This window comes from Zalophus californianus, chromosome 13 (assembly GCF_009762305.2).
Source record: "Zalophus californianus isolate mZalCal1 chromosome 13, mZalCal1.pri.v2, whole genome shotgun sequence".
Taxonomy (NCBI): Eukaryota; Metazoa; Chordata; class Mammalia; order Carnivora; family Otariidae; genus Zalophus; species Zalophus californianus.
In genome coordinates, this window is record NC_045607.1 from 78,666,260 (window position 1) to 78,691,792 (window position 25,533).

The 25,533-nt window shown below is 39.6% G+C and overlaps 2 protein-coding genes across 3 annotated transcripts in view; both read left to right on the forward strand.

The window, feature by feature from the left end:
* Positions 1 to 8,027: 8,027 nt before the first annotated feature.
* The window catches only part of TRPM6 (transient receptor potential cation channel subfamily M member 6), a 164,664-nt gene continuing 147,158 nt past the window's right edge, over positions 8,028 to 25,533 (forward strand). The window contains exons 1-2 of one of the 2 annotated variants that reach the window (XM_027616436.2): positions 8,028 to 8,073; positions 11,115 to 11,280. In XM_027616436.2, coding sequence (XP_027472237.2) covers positions 11,272 to 11,280 — 9 coding nt within the window. In that variant the 5' untranslated portion in view covers positions 8,028 to 8,073; positions 11,115 to 11,271. Of the gene's footprint in view, positions 8,074 to 11,033; positions 11,281 to 25,533 lie in introns of those variants that run through there. The other variant, XM_027616435.2, reaches the window with a different exon arrangement.
* Positions 16,662 to 17,773, forward strand: LOC113934865 (coiled-coil domain-containing protein 34-like). The gene has a single exon (XM_035723712.1). The coding sequence runs from the start codon at positions 16,662 to 16,664 to the stop codon at positions 17,760 to 17,762; it is 1,101 nt and encodes a 366-aa protein (XP_035579605.1). The 3' UTR covers positions 17,763 to 17,773.

The window sequence follows — 25,533 nt, forward strand, 5'->3', positions numbered from 1 at the left end:
TCTCTCACTGTCTCTCTCTCTCTCTCTCTCTGTCAAATAAATAAATAAAATCTTTAAAAAAAAGAAAAGAAAAGAAAATCACAAGGAAGGTAAAACACATTTACAGTGCTGTATTATATTTATCGAAAACATCTGCATATAAGTGGACCTACCAGTTTAAACCCATGTTGTTCAAGGGTCAACTATACAAAAAAATGAAATAAAAATAGTGAACTAGTGAATCAATTTCTAGAGAAATTAAGAGCAATGCAGAACGTCCATCATCACTATTTTATTTCAAAAATTTTCTGGAGGTTTCAACTCTTCCCGCTGATTATTTTGTTTTATAGCCTATTGAGTATCCAAACCAAAGGATGAAAAGAAAATCAAACTGTTGTGAAATTCTAGAAAAGTGGTAACAAATAAAAGCTAAATAACATGCTTTTCTTACTATTTCTTGGTTAGCTTTAGGTATTATGTTTTGATGCCTCACACGGAAGGTAAGGGTTTAACTCTTTTACCACCTCCAGCACACTTAAATACTCATTTTCCCACAGAGATGTGTTATATATAAGCTTGGTTAGTTCAGTATTCAGGATTTACAGTGTCATGACTAAATAAATGCTATTCACAGGTGAGTTATGCAGTATACTATGATTACTTTCCCTCATTTACATAGAAAAGGAAAATATAGTATACTATGATTTTTTCTTTTCCTGAAATTAATAATTGCTTTTTATTGCTTGCTCAGTTTTTTTAGGTATTTATTAGTATTTTAAACCCAAACTCTCCCCAAATTGGTCATTTATTTTCAATATGTTCTAAGAATTTTATGACCTACAAATTATTGAAGAAAATTTCCCTGAATTTTCCAGGCCTGCTTAAGTAGGCCTCATTGGACCTGCTATGCAGTTCTCATCTTGGCTCCCCAATTACTGCTATCCTGTGGATTCTCTTCACTTTTCCTTGTACTGGATTTCATTCCCTGAATACCAAGCTTTCCTAGGCTTGGTTTATTCCTTTGTTTTTGTAGAGCCAATCCTCTAGTAGCCTCTTAGGAAGGGGAGGATGGGGAAAGAATATTGGGATCTTGGACACCTAAAAATGTCTTTATTTAATCTTACATTTTATAGTCTAGCTGGATTTTTTAATTTTAGATTGGAAATAACTTTCCCCCCAAATTTTGAAGTCATTGGGCTATTGTCTTCTAGCTCCCAATATTGCTGTTGAGATATTTAATGATCTGATTCTTCAGTTTTTGCATGATGTTTCTCTCTTGAAAGCTTGTAGGAGCTTTTATTTGTTACCACTTTTCTAGAATTTCATAACAGTTTGACTTTCTTTTCATCCTTTAGTTTGGATGCTCAATAGGCTCATTCAATCTGGAAATTTAGACTCTTGTATTCTAGGAAAAGGTTTTGAATTTGTTTTTTGATAATGTCTTTGACTCTGGCTTTTCTCTTCTATCTTGACTTCTTGGTCTGGTCTCCTAATTTTCTTCCTTTTTTTTTTTAAGATTTTATTTATTTATTTGACAGAGAGAGACACAGTGAGAGAGGGAACACAAACAGGGGGAGTGGGAGAGGGAGAAGCAGTCTTCCCGCAGAGCAGGGAGCCAGTCGTGGGGCTAGATCCCAGGACCCTGGCATCATGACCTGAGCCAAAGGCAGATGCCTAATCACTGAGCCATCCAGGTGCCCCAGGTCTCCTAATTTTCTTAGTTTTTCCATCCATTTTTTCACATCATTGTCTTTTCATCTTACTTTTTGCAAGATTTTTTTCAACTTTATCTTCTAACCATCCTGTTAATTTTTTTATTTCTGGTACCACACTTAATTATTAAGGGTTTTTGTTTGTTCTCAGAAGTCTCCCTTTAGAAATAATCCTATTCTTTTCTTTGTCTTTTTTTCTTTTGATAGCACAAGCAGGGGGAGTGGCAGGCAGAGGGAGAGGGAGAAGCAGACTCCCCACTGATCAGTGAGCCCATTGGGACTCCATCCCAGGACCGTGGGATCATGACCCCAGCCAAAGGCAGTCACTTAACCAACTGAGCCACCTAGGTGCTCCAGAAATAATCCTATTCTTGTTCATGTATATAAAATATTCCTAATTCTCTAAGGATAGGAATGATTTAATTTTTTGTTTTTTGTTTTTGTTTTTTCTGGAGAGGGAGGGCGGGCAAAGAGTTTAATTTTTTCAAAATGTGTTTGCCCTACTTTGTCTTGTTAACCCCTTGGCTAATTTGTTTATATTTAAGAGTTACATACTAAAAAGCTATTGAGAATATCTGTGCATGTGTGAGCTTTCTCAATTGGGCCCTTCTTTACAGAGTGGTCTGGCAAGGCCTTATTTGGGGAAACTCCTCCTTTTAGGTCTTTTCTTCCAGCTAGTCAGAATTCCTAGAGAAGAATCTTTTAACCTCTGTTCTGGAAGGGAAAGTCCTGACAGAGTGCATTGTGATCATCAAGTAAAGAGAAGAATTGTGGTCTAGACATTTATTACATAAAATTTCAATCAAGTTTTCTACCCTCAGTTGTGCTTAGTGTTTCCTAGTCTAACCATTTTCTCTTTTTTAAAGGAAGTATTTTAATTGAAATATAATATACAAACAGAAAGTACACACACATGAGTATATATCTCAGTGAATTCTTACACAGGGGACACACCTGTGTGAGCACCACCTAGATGAAGACATAAAACATAATGAGCACCTCAGATGACTACCTTGTGCATCTTCTCAGTGGTTCCCCTCCACCACCAAAGGTAATTAACATTCTGACTTCTGTCATTCTAGATTACTTTTTGCCTGTTGTTAAACACACACATACACACACACACACACACACACACACACACACACACACACGGAATTTCCCTTTGTGTTGGCTGCTTTTTTTTTTTTAATTTTATTATGTTATGTTGGTCACCATACAGTACATGATTAGTTTTTGATGTGGTGGTCCACGATCCATTGTTTTCATATAACACTCAGTGCTCCATGCAGTACGTGCCCTCCTTAATACCCATCACCGGGCTAACAGATCCCCCCTCCCCCCTCCCCTCTAAAACCCTGTTTGTTTCTCAGAGTCCATAGTCTCTCATGGTTCATCTCTCCCTCCAATTCCCCCCCTTCATTTTTCCCTTCCTTCTCCTAATGTCCTCCATGCTGTTCCTCATGTTCCACAAATAAGTGAAACCATATGATCATTGACTTTCTCTGCTTGACTTATTTCACTTAGCATCATCTCCTCCAGTCCCATCCATGTGGATGTAAAAGTTGGGTATTCATCCTTTCTGATGGCTGAGTAATATTCCATTGTATAAATGGACCACATCTTCTTTATCCATTCATCTGTTGAAGGGCATCTCAGCTCTTTCCGCAGTTTGGCTATTGCGGACATTGCTGCTATGAACATTGGGGTGCATATGGCCCTTCTTTTCACTACATCTGTGTCTTTGGGGTAAATACCCAGGAGTGCAATTCCTGGGTCATAGGGTAGTTCTATTTTTAACTTTTTGAGGAACCTCCACACTGTTTTCCAAAGTGGCTGTACCAACTTGCATTCCCACCAAGAGTGTAAGAGGGTTCCCCTTTCTCCACAACCTCTCCAACATTTGTTGTTTCTTTCCCTGTCCATTTTTGCCATTCTAACTGATGTAAGGTGGTATCTCAATGTGGTTTTGATTTGAATTTCCCTGATGGCTAATGATGATGAACATTTTTTCATGTGTCTGTTAGCCATTTGTATGTCTTCTTCAGAGAAGTGTCTTTTCATATCTTCTGCCTACTTTTTGACTTGATTATTTGTTTTTTGGGTGTTGAGTTTGAGAAGTTCTTTATAAATCTTGGATACCAGCCCTTTATCTGTAGTGTTCTTTGCAAATATCTTCTCCCATTCTGTGGGTTGCCTCTTTGTTTTGCTGACTGTTGCCTTTGCTGTGCAGAAGCAGTCTCTTCAATAAATGGTGCTGGGAAAATTGGACAGCCACATGCAGAAGAATGAAACTCGACCATTCTCTAACACCATTCACAAAGATAAACTCAAAATGGATGACAGACCTCAACGTGAGACAGGAATCCATCAAAATCCTAGAGGATAACATAGGCAGTAACCTCTTTGACATCACCCACAGCAACTTCTTTCAAGATACATCTCCAAAAGCTGGTGAAACAAAAGCAAAAATGAACTTTTGGGACTTCATCAAGATTGTGTTGGCTTCTTTTACTCAACATTATGTTACTGAGATTTATCCATATTATCACATGTAGCTATTGAGAATTTATAATTTATCCTATGTAGCTATATAGAATTTTATTATTGAAGGATGCTGAGTTAGGATCAAAGAATTATGGTTCTATATTCAGTCACTGTGTTTTTTAATTTTAACTTTTTGAGAAATAATTGAGTAGCATAGTTATATATATTTAAACTCTATAACATGATGTTTTGATACATGTCTATAGTAGAATGATTACCAATATCAAGATAATTAACATATTTATCACCTGATACAGTTAATGTAGATAACTCTTTTTTTGTGGTGAGAATGCTTCAGCTCTACCCTCAGCCACTTTCAAGTATACACTCTTGTATTATTAACCATAGTCACCACCATGCTATGAATTAGATCTTCAGAACTTATTCTTCTTATAACTGAAAATTTGTGCCCTTTGACTTTTCCCTCCCCCTATCCCTGGCAACCACCATTCTATTCTCTGTATTTATGAAATCAGTCAAGCAGTGTGTTAAATGCTTTATGTATGTGATCTTATTTATCTTCATAATAATCCCAGAATTAGGTCTTTTATTCATTCATTCATTCCTCATTTAATTAACAAATATTTATTTATACCTGTTATATACCAGGTACTTTTCTAGGTGTTGGGAAATCAGCCAAAAGAAAGAGACATATATCTATGAATAAAACAGACAAGAATCTATACCCTCCTGGAGCTTGCATTTTATAAGCAACATATTTGGTATATTAGATATGGATAAATGTTGCTGAGAAAAATAGAGCAAAGAAGGGGATATGAGGGGCGCCTGGGTGGCTCGGTTGGTTAAGTGACTGCCTTCGGCTCGGATCATGATCCTGGAGTCCCGGGATCGAGTCCCACATCGGGCTCCCTGCTCAGCAGGGAGTCTGCTTCTCCCTCTGACCCTCTTCCCTCTCGTGCTCTCTATCTCTCATTCTCTCTCTCTCTCAAATAAATAAATAAAATCTTTAAAAAAAAAAAAGAAGGGGATATGAGGAGCTGATGATAAGGAGGGATGTTTGTTATTTATTTTATTTTATTTTATTTTTTAATTTATTTTGAGAGAGAGAGAGAGCACGCACCAGTGGGGAGTAAAGTGGGGTGCAGAGGGAGAAGGAGAGAGAATTCCAAGCAGACTCCACACCCAGCACAGAGCCCAACACGGGGCTTGATCTCATGACCCTGAGATCATGAGCTGAGCTGAAATCAAGAGTTGGATGCTTAACTGAGCCACCCAGGCACTCCAGCATGTTTGCAATTTTAGATAGTGGGTGAAGGAAGATACTACTGAAAAAAATGACCTTTGAGTCCAAGCTTAAAGGAAGTGAGGGAGTAAGACATGCAACTATTTGGAGGAAGAGCATTCTAGGCAGAAGAAAAGGCAAGAATAAAAGTCTACAAGAAGCTTTTTGGTGTTCCGAAAACAAGGAGGTTGGTGTGGCTAGAAGGAGAGTGCAAGGAGGTAGAGTCACGCAGCCAAGGCTGGATCCGATCTTGCAGGCAACTAATTGTAAGGACTTTCTTTTAGCCTAAGTGAGACAGGAGGCCTTGGGGTCTTTGATTAGAGGAGGGACAGGATACTGACAAAGTCATTCTGTCTGTTTAATGAATGGGGCATGAGTAAGGGCAGGTGGCCTGTTATTTGCTATTAGTCTCACTGGTTGGCAGGTGAGGAGACTGAGACTTGGACATGACCCAGGTCATAAACTCTTAACACAAGCAGAGCAGCAGCATCAACAACACCTGGGACCTAGAAATGCAGACTCTCAGGCCTCACCCCAGACCAGCTGAATCCCAATCTGTGTTTTAGGAGGAGCCTCAAGTGATTCCCATGGCATTAAAGTTTGAAAAGCCTTGGTAAACCTCTAAGAGAGAACTGTTGTTGAAGCTCCTTGATCAGGGGAGAATACTACCGAGGTGATGTTCTAAGGAAATGTTAATTTGGAAGCAAATAAAGAGAGAGGGATACCAACCAGGAGGAAATTATAACTCGGAAGTGTGGGGCTGAATGGCTGAAGTAAGATAATGACAATAGGAATGAAAAGGAATTTTTAACAAGGAGTGGAGGGAAGTGTTTTTTAATGAAGGAAAAAGCCTGTAAAATTTAGGCAACGATTAGACATACTGGTGTGTGGGAAGGGACCATGAGACAGAGAGTTAGATAAAACATGACACTGAATTCTCAAACCTTGGTAAGGAGTAATTGGACCATTCCTGGAAAAAGAGAAGCAAGAATGGGGATTGTGAGGATGAGATCCAAATAATTTTCGAATTCCGGAACTGAACTTGGTGGTGGTTGCAAATGTTCAGCAGATAGTCAGGAATCTCTGGGTGGTGAAGACTTGGAGCGGAAGTACCAGTTTTGGAGTCATTTGCCTGGATGTGCCCACTGAAGCAACAGTGATTGAGATATTGGGGGAGAAGACAGAAAGAAGACTGTGCCCACATACCTAGGACCGGCACCCCTTTTAGAAAAGGTAGCAGGCAGAAGAAGGGCAGTCAGCAAGGGAGGAAGAGAGTGTAACATCTCTAAAACCAAGGGCAGGGAGAGAGTTTCTATTAGCTACATGCTATGGAGGTTAGGAGAAATCAAAAGAGATGGATCTTAGCAAAAGTCAAATCAAGCTGTTGGTGTATTTCAAAGAATGATTTCACAGGAATGAAAGCCAGAGGCTTATAGAGAGGGCAGATGGTCAGGAAACATGATCTTCACCCTCAGAGATGACCCAATTACCACAAAGGTAGACAAGATAACCCCATTAGGTAATTATCTGAGAAGATGCACTTATGGACAACTACACATTTATAGATGTATGATTCATATTAGGTATTTTTATAACCCATCAACATATTATATAGATATATGCATGGTTCCAGGATTTGCAAAGCTCTAAATGAAAGTCAAACTTCAGACAAGATATATTTCCTCTTGGCCTTTTCGAAAAACCTGATTAGATTTTTTTTGGTCACACTTTATCTGATCAGTGCACACTTTTACTGTGGCTCTTACTGTTTTAATTGCTGGTGACTTAGTGTAAGAGATCCGTTTTTGTTTGTTGTTTGTTTACTTGTTTGTTTCAGCTCCTCTTTGCTGCTCATCAAGAGTTACTCCAACAGTGACTCCATTGTTATGGAGTGTTAATGGCTGCGTGAAACAATCAGGCCTGTGTAAATGACCGTCACATGACCAAGAACTAGGGCTTTGTGGGGCCAAATGCCACTCAGTGATGCCAAGTCAAAAGAATGCGTTAAGAGCTGCCCTTGCAGTAAAAATCACTCATGTATCACTCATGGGATACATTCTGTCAGAATCATAGTCATAATAGATTTTATTTAAGTAAATATTTGACACCGTTCTATTCAATGGCTTCTTAAAGATTAAATATGCCAAAATATATCTTCCTTTACCAAAGAAAATGTGGTGGCGCCTGGGTGGCTCAGTCATTAAGTGCCTGCCTTCGGCTCAGGTCATGATCCCAGGGTCCTGGGATCGAGCCCTGCATCGGGCTCCCTGCTCCGTGGGAAGCCTGCTTCTCTCTCCCACTTCCCCTGCTTGTGTTCCCTCTCTCACTGTGTCTCTCTCTGTGAAATAAGTAAATAAAAATCTAAAAAAGAAAGAAAGAAAGAAAATGTGGCTGTAAATATGAAAAAAAGCATGAATATTAAAGTGTTTACAATTCCACTTTTTTTCTAAGAAGCCAGAAAAATGTTTATTGTTGTCTCTCCAGCTCCTTGCAGTGGTGACGACTCTGGACTGGCTCATCTCACACTCGTACTTGAGGGGCTGTGTGTGTGCGTGCAGATGGATTGGTTGCAGACTCTGGAGAAGAGACCAGGTAGGCAGCAAGTGTAGTATTTCTTCAGAAATGAAGAAATAAAGGCTTACACTAAATGAGAATAAACAGAAGTTAAAGATAAAATGTTGTAATGAAAATTAGAGAGTTCCGGTATACTTCTTTCCAAGTCACACTTCTTTGAGCTTAAGATTTGTTCTATTAAGTGGGAATAATTATAGTGTCTATCCTATAGTGTTGTTGTAAAGAATAAATGAGAAAAATGAATATAAAGCAAACACACAGTGTTTAATAGGTGCTTGAGAAATGATGGTGGTTATGCTCCTCCCACAAGCTCTCTCCTCCAAAGCATTTGTTGGAGAAGAATTATATTTGCTTTCTCTCCTGTGGAAGGAATTTGGGACAGGGTGGAAGTTGGTAAACCTATGGAATCTTTCTAGAAAGGGAGCCAAAGCTGTGGGAGAAGGAATGGTCCCCGCCTCCTCCAGACACCCAGTACCGCAGAGGTCTGTGGGTTGTCCAGCAGTGGCAGCATGGATGGGACAGTGTGTGTTCCCCAGTCAGAGACATTCCCTGCTTGAGTTCAGTTGCCAGCTCTAGGCTTTCATTCCCTGTCCGGGTGTTCTGCCTTCCCAGTTTCTTTTGAAGCTAGATGGGATTCCTTCTCTCTGCCCAAATGCCAGATATGCAGAGTTCATTCCTTTGGGACTTCTCTGCGACTCAGCACCCCACCCACCCACCCACCCCACCCCCCCCCACCCCCGCCGGCCCAGAGCGAGGGTAAGGATGAAATCAATCAGGACTGAGGTAGCATCCCAGCATGATGCTTAACGCTGGTATTAGGGTTATTGCAGCTACTAATAAAGCATGAAAAGAGAGAAATTTGATTTGACCACATAAAGGTAATGTTGGTTTTAGGCACTTGCATGTTCTTATCATCTGTGTCAAATTACCTTGTAACACCACACACACAGACTCAGTTGAACCTGCACCTTGATCATCTGTTCATTTGTGTTTATTATGCTATAATGATAGTAACCTTATAATATTTGTAATAAAAAAACAAAGGTAGTGATATTGTATGTTGCTCAAAATAGTTAATATTGTATGTTGCCATAATATGGAGATAATATAATCCTTTGCTGATAATCTCACCCCGACTCTAGAGTCTACTTCACAAGCCACCCCTGGAGACTACATTTCTTCCCCCCCCCTTTTTTTTTGAAGACTACATATTTTTAATACTTCTCCGGGATGGTGGTTCTTGCCCTTTTCTGTGGGTGTCATTGACCCATTAAGTTAAGCATCTGATGAACCCTAACAGCCTTTTCCCCAGAAAAATGCACATAATCATAAATTTTACATACAATTCGGGGTTCAGAGAACATTTGGTTCCCTTAAAATCTACATTAAGAACCTCAGTTCTGGAAGATTTGGAATTTTTTTTCTTTTTGCATATGGACAACAGAATAATAATGGCAAATGAGTATTTGGTGCTTACTATGTGCCAGGCACTGTTATAATAATAAACAAGTAAGGTGACTTAAAGCTTGCGCGTGCATAGCATTTTTCTCCAACTTCCCAGCTATTTGTTGTAGCTCAACAAAAGGAAATGAGGGGGTAAAGACTTTAAAGTGCTCATCATTTTAGGCATGCTAAGAGTATGTGAGATTCGCTTAGAGCACTCACTAAATTTCAGAGACAAAGCAATATATGCGTGTAGAGGGAGAAACTCATTGAATTTATTTGGAATGGTTTTACAGCACTGAAACAGTTCCCACTTGTTTTGGGTGGGGGGAGTAGCCAGGTGGCATGGATGCAAGTGAGTTCCTAAAATGAGCTTGGCAATTCGTGGAAAATACCTCAGGAAGGGTGATAAGAACTCTGAGTCATCAATTTACTTCCAAGTCAGCAATCTAAGGGTTATGAGGAAAATGAAGTTTATAGCATAATAAACACAACTGACAGCTAGCTCTGAAGTTCCCTATTCAGCACTGTATTTAAGACCCAGTTTTGGCTTTCCTCAACCACTTGACAGGAAATGCATAATCTACTTCGCCCTGTTGGTGGAGTGGAATTCCACCTAAAAGAAACCATGTGTTGCAGATACTCTGTCAGGCTTCTGCTCACAAGATACTGCACCATTTATCTAAATAAATCTCTGCCATTCCTTTCTCAAATCTGGATGAGATTTCTCTCCCCCACCCCCGCTTCTTCTAGAAGCATTTATGAAGGACTGATCACGTAGTTGTTGCTCTTTGTAACAACCATCTAAAGAAAAAGAACATTCCGTTGATGACATGTACACGGATTCATTAGTTCTTCCTCATCTTTCCGTACCCGGGGTTTCTAGAAAAGCGAGAAATTGCAGTTCAAAAGGGCACTGAAGTTTTTATTTATTTATTTATTTTTAAAGATTTTATTTATTTATTTGACTGAGAGAGCGAGAGAGCACAAGCAGGGGGAACAGTAGAGGGAGAGGGAGAGGCAGGCCTCCCAGCGAGCAGGGAGCCAGATGCGGGGCTGGATCCCAGGACCCTGGGATCATGACCCGAGCCGAAGGCAGACGCCCAACCATCTGAGCCACCCAGGCGCCCCGGCACTGAAGTTTTTAGACTCAAGCATGGTGCGGAAGGAAACAAGGCTGAGGGAACCCAGAGACCCTGCTAATGTTTCCGATTAAACTTTGGAATTATAAAAAAAAAAAAGGATCTAAATGATAAACCATCTTTCAAGGTGAGGCACCGAAATGAAAAGTAAAAATAAGCCCTTTTGTACTTCAGTGAATATAACCACTAACAAAGTTGGCAGAGGTTCTCAATACATTTTTATTTTATATAACTTAATACCAAAGTCGAACCCAGGACAGTGTATTCAAGTGCCCATGCCCAGGATTGATGAGGTTCCCTCAGCCGATTTGCTGCAACTCGGGAGCTCAAACAGCTGATGACGACAGGAGTGTTAATCATTGCCCCGACAGGCATCTTAGTCACAAGTTCCTGCTAAAAGTGAAATCGTCCCCCCTGGTTTAAAAACGGCTAAGAACTTTTTACTACGTTCCTGTTGCAATTTCTCCTTTTCAGGTTAAGCACATGGAAATTTGTTCAGCAATTCTTTTTACAGCACTATTTCCATTAGTTGCTCCCACAAGCTGGAGTTTATCAGATTGTGTGGTGGATGGAAACTTCAGGATAAAATTCAATGGCCGAAGGCTGAGTGAAGTTTACCCTGGCTGTGGTTATGAAGAGGGTAAGTGAATGAACCTCTTTGTTGCTCTTGTGTTTATTTTCTCTTATGCTAGATTTTATATGCCATAAAATGCAAAAGGCATACTCTTGCAATTACAATTAACCATTTAGATTTGCTTGATGATTGTTTTTAAGTGATCACAAGCCAAAACCAAGAAATTAAAACACACAATTAAGCATGCATGCCAAACAAAATTGCTTCAGTTTCCTCTTGAAAAAAATATATTAATTAAACAGCTTGTTTAGTTAATTGAACTGTTAGTGAAATGTCTTTCTGCACTGATGGAAAGTTGAACTGTTCAGTAAATAGATTTCTTCAAGGCCTAAAACAGTCCTGGGCACATAAAAGATTTTGTGGAAATAGCTAATAATTATTTCTCTCTCTTTTTTTAGTCTGCACCACATTAATGGGTTTTAGGAGGTATTTTCCAGTCATTTGCATAAAATCTTATGTACTTGATACATCAGCGATGAATAAAAAAGGAAGTAGAAGATAAGGTTTTTACTTGAAAATAATTTCACTTCTTTCCCACTATGATTCAAACTCTGATTTCATTTTTGAGAATATTAATGAACACTTTTCTTCTGAGAGTTCAAAAAACTACTGAGATAACACATGTTTTACAATATTGCCCAGCATTGTGAAAACCTGGAAACAACCAAATAAATGTTCATGAACAGGATGGTGGCTAAATACACTGGAATACTACATAATCCATAAAAAAGAATGAAGAGAATCTGTATTTATTAACATGAAACCAGACCAAATTATACTGCTAAGTTAAAAAAAGCAAGTTTCTAAAAATAATACGTTAGTTAAATATAGCATATTTTCACTTTTTTTTTTTTGTAAAAACAAATACCACTATCTACATACAAGTTTGTAGTAATATTCACCAAACTATTTACAGTGGCTACTTTTGGGGTGCTGAATACGAAAGTTTTCTATCTACTCTGTAGTTATTAGAATGCAAGTAGTAGGGATATTGTTTAATTTACTGCTAAAACCTCAGTGTATATAAATAATTGTGTTTGGTATATAATAGGCATGCAATAAATAGTGTTGACTGAATGAATACATGAATGAAGAGATTTCTGTAATACTTAAATTATTTAGAGTTGGCATGCGTAACTTGTAAGCAAATAAAATCCACAAAATACCTTAATTTTTTAAGGATAAAAAGTGATTCAGAACAACTTCCAAAGCCTCTAATACTTCTTTCCCACTTTTTGCAATACTTTCCTTCCTTTTCCTAGCTAATTTTGGTTCAAAGGAAAATGAAAATGTTGTAGTGCCTATGCTCACTTAAGATTTTCTGCCGAGGCTTCTTACTTTGGGTTTGATGTCTGCCCTTAGAAATCTGCGCATCTCACATCCCAGATTGCTGCTTATCTTCTTATGTGCATGCCATCTTTCCAATCTGATATACAGACCTTGAAGATACAGACCCTGTCTTACAGTCTTTTCTGTCCTCGATACTTAGCACAGGGCCTCACTAGCAGTAGGGGGATAGTTTTGTTGCTGGGTATTCCTTCCACAAACATCTGTGCAGTTCTTAATGATGGAGTACTACTGGAACCCCTCCTCATAAGCCAAGCATTGCATACAATAGGCACCCAGTTCGTGTTTGTTGAATGAATCACTGGGGCTTGATTCTGGCACATAATCTCTGCATGCACAGGTGATGAGATTTGGTTTTGAGGGAGGTGGGAGGAGGCTGTATCAGTCTCGGATCGTTTTCATTGCCGATAATAGAACAGCTGACTAAACTGGCAGAAGCAGAAGAGAAAGGGAATTTATTGGCGCCCACGGCAGTTTAATAGTGCAGCTGGCATGAGAAGTAGCTAGACACTGTGCCTCAAAAGGACATCTCTGTCTCTGTCTTATTCTGTTCTCAGAGAGATTGTGAAATAGCTCTTCTCTTTGAGAATTCTCTTTGAGATTGTAAAATAGCTGCCCAAATCTCTTCAAACCGTTTTTCAAACCATATTCTTTTGATTCCAATCCAGAGTAAACCAACACTAAGTGTAGCCAGGAGACTTCATGTGTACTGGTTTCATGAGCTTCCAGGGCTACGGGGAAAGCCTCAGGCAGGCCCCGTGGACTGAGGGGACAGGTAGGGCCCCAAGGAAAAAGCAAGCCTGTTGCCATAGGAAAGGGGAATGGATGTCTGAGAGTTGAATAGCAAAGGTCAAATGCAAAGGAAGATGACTATATATCATTCTTTTGTCTTCCACGCTCCCTAAATATATACAAATGTGAGTAACAGATACAAGAACCAATCAACTCTAGCTCTGTAAAGACGTGCACATCGGCAACTAACTGTTACAAAGGTGGCAGATGGGGCACCTGGGTGGCTCAGATGGTTAAGCGTCTGCCTTCGGCTCAGGTCATGATCCCAGGGTCCTGGGATCGAGTCCCGCATCAGGCTCCCTGCTAGGCGGGGAGCCTGCTTCTCCCTCTGCCTCTGCCTCTCTCTCTCTCTCTCTGACTTTCATGAATAAATAAATAAAACATTAAAAAAAAAAAAGGTGGCAGATGGAAAGACGGAGTGAGGGGCTATCTGAATTGATTAAAGCCAGAATCCTAATGTAGAGCAATGATTCTCAAATTTGTTCCATACTGAAATTATCTGGGGATAATTCTAATGCCCATGCCACTCTTTGTAACCATTATATCAGAGTATCTAGTGTCAGGACCCAAGCTTCAGTACTTTTAGGCTCCTGAGTAAATTGTATCGCAGCCAAGTTTGAGAGCCAGTGGTCAAGAGAGATACCAGGGAGGATTTAAAGTAGTTTTAGAGGTACCTGAAAGTGTGCTTTGAATATAGTAGGTCCTCAATAAATAATCCAATAATGGGATTTACAGGAGGAAAAGAACATGACTAGGGCGCCTGGGTGGCTCAGTCGTTAAGCATCTGCCTTCGGGTCAGGTCATGGTCCCAGGGTCCTGGGATCGAGCCCCGTATCGGGCTTCCTGCGCCACGGGAAGCCTGCTTCGCCCTCTCCCACTCCCCCTGCTTGTGTTCCTTCTCTCTCTCTCTGTGTCAAATAAATAAATAAAATATTTAAAAAAAAAAAAGAACATGACTGAGCACAGCAGGGGGCTCTTTGTGAACTGGCTACTGTGTGTAGGCATCACATTCATTTCTCCACATATATTTCTCCCTTAAAAAATATATACCTCTATTTACAGTGAGGAACTAGAGGTTCAAACAGATAAAACTTGCCAAAAGGCCAACCAATGAGTAAAATATGTCTGTTGGGCCCCAAATTGCATATTTTCTCACATCACTACAATTGCAAATGTCAGACATGGGTTTAAAGGTGAACTCAGATGTTGGATGTAGCAACTAAATTTATCTGACTGAAGATAGAGCATACAGAACAGGCATGAAGGAGGTTCTGAAAAATTGACAAAGGGGACATTATCCACAGCATGGTTTTAGGGCCCATGGGCCAAATCCAGTCCACAGCTGCCTTTGTAAACAAAATCTTATTGGGACACAGCCGTGTTCACTGTTTACATATTGTCTACAGCTGCCTTTGTGCTAAGATAGCAGAGCTGAGCAGTCAGGACAGATACCATATGGCTTGCAGAGCCCAATATATTTACTACCTAGCACTTCACCGAAAAAGTCTGCTGACCTGTGACCTAGAGTTTACATTTTTGTGTGATCAGCAGTTCTGGGAAGGGATGAGATTGCCATTATCAATTCAGGACTGATAATAACTCTTAGTGCTGTATGAGTAGGATTCTCCAAGCATCCACTCATTCATTCAGTCAGTTAACATTTCATTTCTTGAGCATTTACAAAGTGCCAGACACCCTGAACTCATAGTCTATTAGGCAGATAAAACAGTTGAAATACAGTGCAATAAATTCTACAGTGAAAAATAGGATAATGAGATTTGGTAACTTTTCTCTCTGCCTCTAGGCTACATGAGGACAGGCTTTGGTTCTGTTTTAGCTTATCATTGTGCGCTCAGCTTCTAGCAGAGTGCCCAGCAGGTCGTGATAGGGGATCAGTAAGCATTTGATGAATGAACTAATGAATCAGTTAATATGATAGAGGTAACCATAGGATGCCAGGAGAACACACATAACCCAAACTCTGATAGGATGAGGTCAGGTTATGCAGCTGAAGAAGCCGAAGAACTGAAGGGGGGTGGGGACAGCAAAGAGAGCAGGATTGTAGGAGTTCAGTGGCCTCACCTTGGTGGTCGCCTGCAAAGTCTACCCCCCTGGAACTAGAGGGAAAGAGAACTGTGAGCCTGAGCAGTATTTGGTGGGAGATTTGATGTGATAAATAAAATAGAAAACTCTGTCTGTTTCCTGACTCAAACACCTCCAGAAGCTTCCTGCTGTCTACAGGATAAGATCAAGTCCTCTAGAACTTGTTTTCTGCTAATTCAATTTTATTGCCCTTACTTTCTTATGTCAGTTCCCAGTGTCTAGTTTGATGCTTTCTGATTGCACTTCATTTGGTATTAACCCTGCTTTGTAAAAAGATATGCTTCCCCCTTAAGATGTCCCTTCCTCTCTCTCTAATCTATATTGCTCATCCTATAAGGCCCAACATAACTATGGCCCTTCAGGCAGATTTTTCCCACCCACCCTGAGCCTCCTTGCTGATGTGTCATCTATGGATTCCATCACACATTCATACCCACCGTTCACTCTCAGATTTAGTAATCAGGACTGCGGCGGGTTGGTTTGAGCCATTTCATGGGCTAATGCTTTGTAGGAAGCTTCATTAGAATGTGGGTTTCCAGAAAGAGGGAGCATGAGAGGTTTCCCTCATATTCTCTTAGTACCCAGAACAATATGTACACAATATTTGAGTAGACACTTAAGTACTTATTGAATAAATACACGAATGAGTCAGATGAATAAAAAGTTATGAGGTTGGAAATACTGCCAAAGAAGGGAAGTCAGAGAATGGAAAATAATTAGAGGAGATGCTTATAGGATAGGGAAATAATTAGTACTTTGTAATTAGAGGTATTCTCAAAAAGTATAGGTTTTGAGGGAAAATATTTAAGTTTATTTAAAAAAAATTTTAGTAGAAATTCAGATGTGGAGAAATGAGTTAATCAACTTCTCTGTTCAGGGCACTTAATCATCACTGATCTGTGTAAGGTACTGTTCTTGTTTTTATGTATTCGTTTGTTTATTTACTTACGTATGTTTTCCTTACTGTCGTCTTTACCTATTGCCATTCCGCTTCACTACCACAGGAGTGGCTCTTATGTGGTTAATGCGTATCCTCTTTTTGTGTCTGTTTTTGAAAACTGTTTGTTTTTTAACATGTATTTAAAACATTTATATATGAGGCACGTCCCCGCCGCGCCTCCGCCGGTTTGAACTTGGCGGGCCCGATGTGGACGGCCGGGGGGTGGGGGGCTGATTCGCCACCCTCCGGCCCTCGGTCCTCCGCCCGCTGCAGGTCCAGGTCTCGGCCCTCCTCTGGCTCCTTCTCCGTCCTCACGGCGGACGCCCGGGGGCAGGGGCTGGAGCCGATGACGGTGTGCTCACCGTCGCCGCCGCTGAGCTGCAGCAATTCCACCACGTCGCTGTTGTCTCCCCTCGGCCACCAGAGCTTCCCGTTTGACTACGACGATGGTGACGGGGAGGATGAGGAAGACGTGGATGAAGGTGCTCATGATTCACAGGCTAAGGTGGCGAGCCTGAGAGGAGTGGAGTTACAGGGGTGCGCCAGTGTGGCTGAATCAGAAGATAACCAAGAAGAACAGAAACAGGTGCACCTACCGGAAAGCCGCCTGACACCATGGGAAGTGTGGTTTGTTGGCAAAGAAAAAGAAGAACGTGACCGTTTGCAACAGAAAGCTCTGGCGGAATTAAATCAACAGCTAGAAAAAAGAAAAGAAATGGAAGAACGTGAAAAAAGAAAGGTAATTGCTGAAGAAAAGCACAAGGAATGGGTTCAGAAAAAGAATGAACAGAAAAGAAAGGAAAGGGAACAAAAAATTAATAAGGAAATGGAGGAAAAAGCAGCAAAGGAATTGGAGAAAGAACATTTGCAAGAAAAGGCAAAAGAAAAATACCAAGAACGGTTAAAGAAGAAAAATGCTGAAGAATGTGAAAAGAAGAAGAAAGAAAAGGAAAAAGAAAAACAACAGCAAGCTGAATTACAGGAAAAAAAGGAAATAGAGAAAAGGTTTAAGGAATGGTTGGAAAATGCAAAAAATAAACCTCGTCCAGCTGCAAAGAGCTATGGTTATGCCAATGGAAAACTTACAGATTTTTACAGTGGAAATTCTTATCCAGAACCAGCCTTTTATAATCCAATTCCATGGAAACCCATTCATATGCCTCCTTCCAAAGAAGCTAAGGACCTATCAGGAAAGAAGACTAAAAGGCCTGTGATAAGTCAGCCACGCAGGTCATCATCCTCTCTGGTGGTTCAGAAAGCCAGAAGCAATCTTTGCCTTGGGACTCTGTGCAGAATACAAAGATAGTGGGTGTGGGAAATTGCATGCTTTTACCTGAAGCTATTTAATTTTTTTTTAAGATTTTTTATTTATTTATTTGAGAGAGAGAGCATGAGAGAGAGCATGAGAGGGAAGAGGGTCAGAGGGAGAAGCGGACTCCCTGCTGAGCAGGGAGCCCGATGCGGGACTCCATCCTGGGACTCCAGGATCATGACCTGAGCCGAAGGCAGTTGCTTAACCAACTGAGCCACCCAGGCGCCCTGAAGCTATTTAATTTTAAAAGTAGAATCGTTTTTTACTCCTCAGTCAACAGCTGAGCATTTGATGTGATTATTGACACTTTCACATTTTTGCATTCGTATATGTTGTCCTTAGAGCTAATTGAAGAAGATGCTTTATACATTTTCATTTTTATAAGTCCTTCAAGGTTGATCTTGGCCTTTTGGTTCACAGGATAAGTGACTGAATATCTAACAATTGTGTTTATAATTAGCTTGTATTAAAACTACATTGTAATACCAACAAAACAAAAAAAAACCCACACATATATGAGATGATATGTTATGAATCTCAGTCTGCTTCTTACCTTTTTTATGAAGCATTAAGGTGTTTAAGATCTATACATATTGCTATAGTATAGATCTGTTGTTTCTGATTGCTACGTAATACTTCATGAAGTGAATTTACCACATTTCACTGATTTACACCTCCAGTGATGGAAAGCAACACTGCCTCCAAACCTCTGTCACTACAAATTATAATGAACATCCTTCTATCGTTCCCTCCTCGATCTAGTATGAGCATATACTTGGGAACAATCTCCAGGAATGCCATTGCTGGATCACAGGTATATGTCTATTTAATTTGACTAAGGAGTACCAGATTCCCCTGCAGAATGGTGCCGTTAGGTTATGCACACATTCCCTCCCTGCCCCATAAATCAATGCACAGAGTTTCTATAAACTATGATCCTACTAATATTTAGTGTTGCTCAGCTTTCTAATTTTTGCTAGTCTGTTAAAAATTGATATTTCATTGTTGTTTTAATTATTACTTTATTATTATTACTTTATTTATGAAAAAGTTTCAAAATCTTGCTTGACTCAGTTTCTTTGAGTTTTTGTCCCATAAATTACCTGTTTGTAAATATTTCCCCATTTTGTTCTAAGGGAATTCTTGTCTTTGTTTTTGCTGTTAATTTACAATTAAGAGCTTATTAAGTCATTTTTTCAACCAAGAAAATTAACTTAAATTGTACCATTGAACTACTTTCCTGAATACTCCTTACTTAATAACTCTATTATTATTTTTTTTAAAGATTTTATTTATTTATTTATTTTAAAGATTTTTATTTATTTTTTTAACACAGAGAGAGAGCACAAGTAGGCAGAGTGGCAGACAGAGGGAGAGGGAGAAGTAGGCTCTCCGCCGAGCAGGGAGCCCGATGTGGGGCTCGATCCCGGGACGCCAGGATCATGACCTGAGCTGAAGGCAGTCGCTTAACCAACTGAGCCACCCAGGTGCCCAATAACTCTATTATTATTAAACATTATTTTGATTTTGAGAAGATAGTGGTGGCTGTATAGTTGTTAGATCTTCCCGAGTCCCCACATATAAAATATATGGCAAAAATGAAAACCCATGAACAATATTTGCAACAAAACTAAGTAGACTTCAGTTTCTCCTCTGGCACATAAGGAGATTAGAAGTTGCCCCTCCTGATGCCACAATAAGAACAAAGCTGAACAAACTGAGAGTTAACAGTTCTTTGAAGAAATGTCACTAGAAACTTCTGAAACTGAAGTGCAAAGAGAAAAAAAGAATGAAAAAGAAACAAATAGCCATTTCTCTGAGACAAGTACAAAATGTTTGACATGTGTAATGGGAAAAGAGGGAAGGGTACACAGAAATACTTGAAGTGATAATGACTGGGAATTTCCCAAAATTCATGACAAACACCACACCACAGATCCAGGAACTCAGAGAACACCAAGCAAGATAAATACCAAACTAAGTGACAGGTAAGCGCTAGGAAACCCCCAAATACAACCAGGTGGAGAGAATCGCTAATACCCAGACTGTATATGATGATCATCATCTATGTGGGGGCTAGCAAAGGGAGGCAATGGGGTGGCAGGTGGACTAAGAACAGGAGAAACTCAAAGAAGCCAACAGATATTCACTGAAAAGTATGGTGGGTTAATCAGACCAGCAGATAAAACCAGGAGGGGTTTGCCTACACTAGGTAGAGGCGGTGAGTGGCCTTGTGGTAAAATGCAAAGGGACTTTTGAATTCTCCAAAATGGACCTTCTACAGTTTCTTTCCAGAAGGGTCCAAATGGGGGAAAAACTACTGGGAATGAAACCAAAATTGAGCAAGAGGAGAAACCAGAGAAAGAAGAAAGAGAAGATCCCAGTAAAAGTTGGAAGTTGGGGGTGGAGTCAAGAAATCTCAGACTCACCATATTTCTGCACACGCCATGGAAACCATAAGAAAGGGAGCTCTGTGAAGACTTAAAAACTATCCTAACTTCTCCTCCTTCTAAAACAGCAGGAAAATTCATTTTATGTAAAATGAGCAACAGCAAAATATTGAGTTAAAATCTCACACAAAATTGCTATAAGAAATAAAGAGAATAAGGGTCATAATAATATCCCTAGGCAATTAAAGCATATCAGAAAATATGATTGAAAAATAGATAAAAACTGTAACTATTTCAAAACACACTAATAGGAAATAATGAAATAATAAAAGCCATGAGAGAGCAATATAAATCTGAAATAGAAAAATTCAGAAATGAGGCAACAGGACTCCAGAAAGAATTAGAATAAAACAATAAAAAATTTTAATGACTAAACTAGAAGTTACAAAGGAGTACATAAACACAGCAAATAAAATCTTAATAAAAATAGAAGAATAGGAGAGAAAAAAACAGAAAAAGAACGAAAGGAAGAAAACAATTTGAGGGGAAAAAAGAACAAATATTGAAGATAGAGATGATTTGACACATGGTTCATAGGAGTTGCTGAAGAAAATCCTAAGTAGGAGAAAAGAACAAATATTAAAAAGTACAATTTTAAAGATTTCCTGAAACAAACAAAAAAAAAGAAGTCTGTATTGAAAGAGGACAGTGTGTCCCGTCAGAATGGCTAAAATTAACAAGTCAGGGAACGACAGATGTTGGCGGGGATGTGGAGAAAGGGGAACCCTCCTACACTGTTGGTGGGAATGCAAGCTGGTGCAACCACTCTGGAAAACAGTATGGAAGTTCCTCAAACAGTTGAAATTAGAGCTACCGTTCGATCCAGCAATTGCACTACTGGGTATTTACCACAAAGATACAAATGTAGGGACCCGAAGGGGTACGTGTACCCCAATGTTTATAGCAGCAATGTCCACAATAGCCAAACCGTGGAAAGAGCCAAGATGCCCATCGACAGATGAATGGATAAAGAAGAGGTGGTATATATACACAATGGAATATTATGCAGCCATCAAAAGGAATGAGATCTTGCCATTTGCAACGACGTGGATGGAACTGGAGGGTGTTATGCTGAGTGAAATAAGTCAATCAGAGAAAGACATGTATCACATGACCTCACTGATATGAGGAATTCTTAATCTCAGGAAACAAACTGAGTGTTACTGGAGTGGTTGGGGGTGGGAGGGATGGGGTGGCTGGGTGATAGACATTGGGGAGGGTATGTGCTACGGTGAGCGCTGTGAATTGTGCAAGACTGTTGAATCACAGATCTGTACTTCTGAAACAAATAATGCAACATATTTTAAGAAAAAAGAAAAAGAAGAAGATAACAGGAGAGGAAGAAAAGGGGAGTATGTCAGAGGGGGAGACGAAGCATGAGAGATGATGGACTCTGAAAAACAAACTGAGGGTTCTAGAGGGGAGGGGGGTAGGGGGATGGGTTAGCCTGGTGATGGGTATTGAGGAGGGCACGTTCTGCATGGAGCACTGGGTGTTATGAACAAACAATGAATCATGGAACACTGCACCAAAAACTAATGATGTAATATATGGTGATTAACATAACAATAAAAAAATTAAAAAAAAAAAAGAAAGAGGACAGTGTGTATCTGAGGACATTGATCTAGAATAACAATGACCCAGTCTTATTCTGGTAAAATTGATAAACTTTAAAGGAAAAAAAAAAAACAAAACACAACAACTTTGGCCATCAAGGAAAAAAATACCATGTGATGTATAAGAGAAAGAAAATCATATTATCATCAGACAGTTTGACAGAAATAATCTATATGCCAGAAGATAAGGCAGTAACATATTTCTGATACTCGGTGAAAGCACCTGTGAGCTGAGGATTTGATATCCAACAAAACTGGCCTTCGAGTATGAAGCACGTAAGCTGTTAGCAACATGCCAAGGACTCAGAGAATATCATTTTCATGAGTTTTTCCTGAGTAATCTACTAAAGAACAACTTAACCAAAATGATGTGAGAGACATCATCATGAACACTGGTAGCGGCATTAAATATACTGTGTGGTTACCTGTAGAATTAATAATGAATGAGCATTAAAAAGGGTAAGTGTATAGTATGTAATTGCTATGTGATCTGAGAATGTAGACATGGTACAACTACTGAAAAGGGGGAGAATTATGGTAGCATGGACAAAGTTTTTTTCAGAAATCATAATGATTGGTGGTAGTATTAGAATTGGACTGCAAATTTTTTTTCAGAAATCATAATCATTGGTGGTGGTATTGGAATTGGACTGCTGTGTTTACATGGGATAAAGTAAAGAACAATTAATGGGTATTTCATTTTACTGTCTCTGTCCTTGAGAACCAGGATTCTTTGTGTCGTTGAATAGAATACAGATTTAATATAAAGGAAATGAAATAAAAAATGTTTAACCTGAATTTCAATTGTAATTTAAGTATGAACTAACAAGATATTTTATTTCTCTACTGAGAAATTCTAGAAATAATGACAAACCAAGCTCTTGTGGCATCTAGACTATGGTCTTCCTCAGGACCTGCCCAATAAAATAAACCAGGACTTCTTAGAGAAATAGCTAATTCTAGTTTTGGAGCTATAAAAGATTATTAGAATTATCTCAAATAACTCAAGAGACAATATGAAGAGGACTTCACTGATCAGAGATGGGACAAATTGAGTTTCAATAATGATAAGAATTGCAATGGATTGCAAATTAGTTATCTGGTGCTTTGCTTAAAGCCAGACACATTATATCACACAGTTTCTCAGAGTCAGGAGTCCCAGAGCAGCTTAACTCTCTTACCTCAGTCTCAGAGTCCCTAATGAGATTGCAGTTAGGTCATTCACTGGGGATATGTTCATTTGCGTTTGGGTGTAGAAGATCCACATCAGAAAATCACTCATGTGGCTCTTGGCAGGATGCTCCTGTTCTTCACTGTGTCGGCCTCTCCATAGGACTGCTTACAATATGGCTTCCCTCTGAGAGCAGAGAAACAGTGAGAGCAGTCCAGGGAGCAAGCACCAAGGATGGCAGCTGCAGAGGTTTACAACCTGGTCTCAGAAGTGACACACCATCACTTCTGCTGCAGTTTATTGGTTACACAGACCAAACCCCCTCCTTGTGGTAGGGAACTGTGCAAGATGTGAAGGCCAGAAGGCAAGGATCACAAAGGGCCCTCTTGGACTCTGGCTCCTACAGTGTGAAACCCATCAGATAGGCTTAAATCCATGAGTTCGCAATAATGTTCAAAAACCAAAAACCTAGTTGGTCTCCTGAGGATGACAGCCAGCCATACATTATCTTGAGAACTGGGGAAATGAAAGAATCAAGCTTTCCTATATGAACTATAACCAGAGTATTGGGCAAGCAGAGTAGATGAGTGAAGGATTCTTCTTATAAAATTATTTCAGCTAACGAAATAGGGTTGGAATATTATCCATATTACACCCCCCAGTAAATGAATGAATTTGGGCATTGAACGTGAAATGCTGCTGACAATGAAGAACAAAGAAATTCAGACGCATGTGCCATCTGATGAAACACCACACCACCACCTCAATCTTGCTGAAGGGACTGAAGCTGAGTCCCATCAGGCCTCTGGATTCAATTGTCAATTTGCAGCAGAAGCAATGGGAGAAACACATTGAGCTATACTGCGAATGTGCCATCAGCACAATCCAGACTGGAAGAAATCTCTATAGGCCAGATGGCCTGGGTTATTCAACAGAAAAAGTGTAAGGAAAGAAAGGGATGGATGGGAAATACAAGCAACATAAAAAACAATTTAAAAAAATGGGCAAGACTAACTATAGCATCTAGGAATGCATGCTTGGTTGATAAAATTATAAGGAAATGCAAGATAGTTGTCAAAGCCAGGACAGTAGAAGAAGGAAGAAGATGATTACTATGTAAGTCAAAACAGTGGTTGCTTTGGGGTGGGGGACAGGCTGTGATTAAGATGGGGCACATGGAAGGGCGCCGGGGTGGCTGGCAAACTTTTATGTCTTGACCCAGTAGGTAGCTACCAGAGCATGTACCTATAATCACTCACTAAGGTATTAATTTGTTTTATGTGATATCCTTTATCTGTGTTTTATCTTATGATAAAAAGGTAAACGTTTCTGAAGATAATGTATGAACATAGTAAAGTATTCAAATAGTGGAAAAGTTTATAAAGTGAAAAGTTAGTCTCCTTCCCAACCTATCGGTTCTTGAATTTTTTTTCTCCAGAGGTAGCCACGGTCACCTGCTTCTTGTGTATCTATCCAGAGGGATCTTATGCATATAAAATCTCACACACACACACACACACATATGTGTGTGCTTGCTATATATGTATATATGTATATATGTGTGTGTGTGTGGATGTGGATGGGTGTATGTATAGAAATATATACATATGTAATATATATAATTCCTTCTCATTTTATTTTTTTAATATTATTTTTAAAAATTTTATTTATTTATTTGACAGAGAGATAGTGAGAGCAGGAACACAAGCAGGGGGAGTGGGAGAGGGAGAAGCAGGCCTCCTGCGGAGCAGGGAGCCCGATGCGGGGCTCGATCCCAGGACCCTGGGATCACGACCTGAGCCGAAGGCAGAGGCTTAACCGACTGAGCCACCCAGGCACCCCATTCCTTCTCATTTTAGAAGCATAAATGGGGGGCACCTGGTAGAATTGGAATGCAACGCACATGTTCTGATCTTTGTTTATTTCACTGAATATTTTGTAGACTGTTCTCTATCCCATAGGGCCAAATTAGATAAAAGTGATAACATCAGTCCCTCTTTCTAGGCTGCAACCAATATATTTTGACCTGTAAATAGCAGTTTAAATAAGCAGGTACATTTTCTAAGAATATACTTTATTAAGTCAGTAGATGTGCTCCTAGTTTCTCAATGTGGAGATACTGCTCATATTGATTTTGAAGGTACACCTTTTTCATAAAATTTAAAATCCACATGTCCTTTCTTTCTTTCTTTTTTTTTTTTTAAACCCAAGGTTTCTGGTTAAACAAACCTGCTCACCCTTTGATTCAGACAAGATAACCCCAAGGGAAGGGTGGCTTCTAGAGTTAGCAAAGTGCTCCTTCAGCATTTCCCTTAATGAACTCAGAGGTATTTTATGGCAAGTGTCAAAACAACACACGTGTGACTAACCTTTGTGCTTCTCAGTTGATAACCACCTGTTTGTGGTGATAAGTAGGATTACAGCAGACAGATGTGCCTTTAAACTCTAATCTTGGGCTAGTAAATGTTTTCTGGGCATCAAAATGTATTCTTAAGAAAAAATGAACTTGGTGAGGTATTTTAACTAAC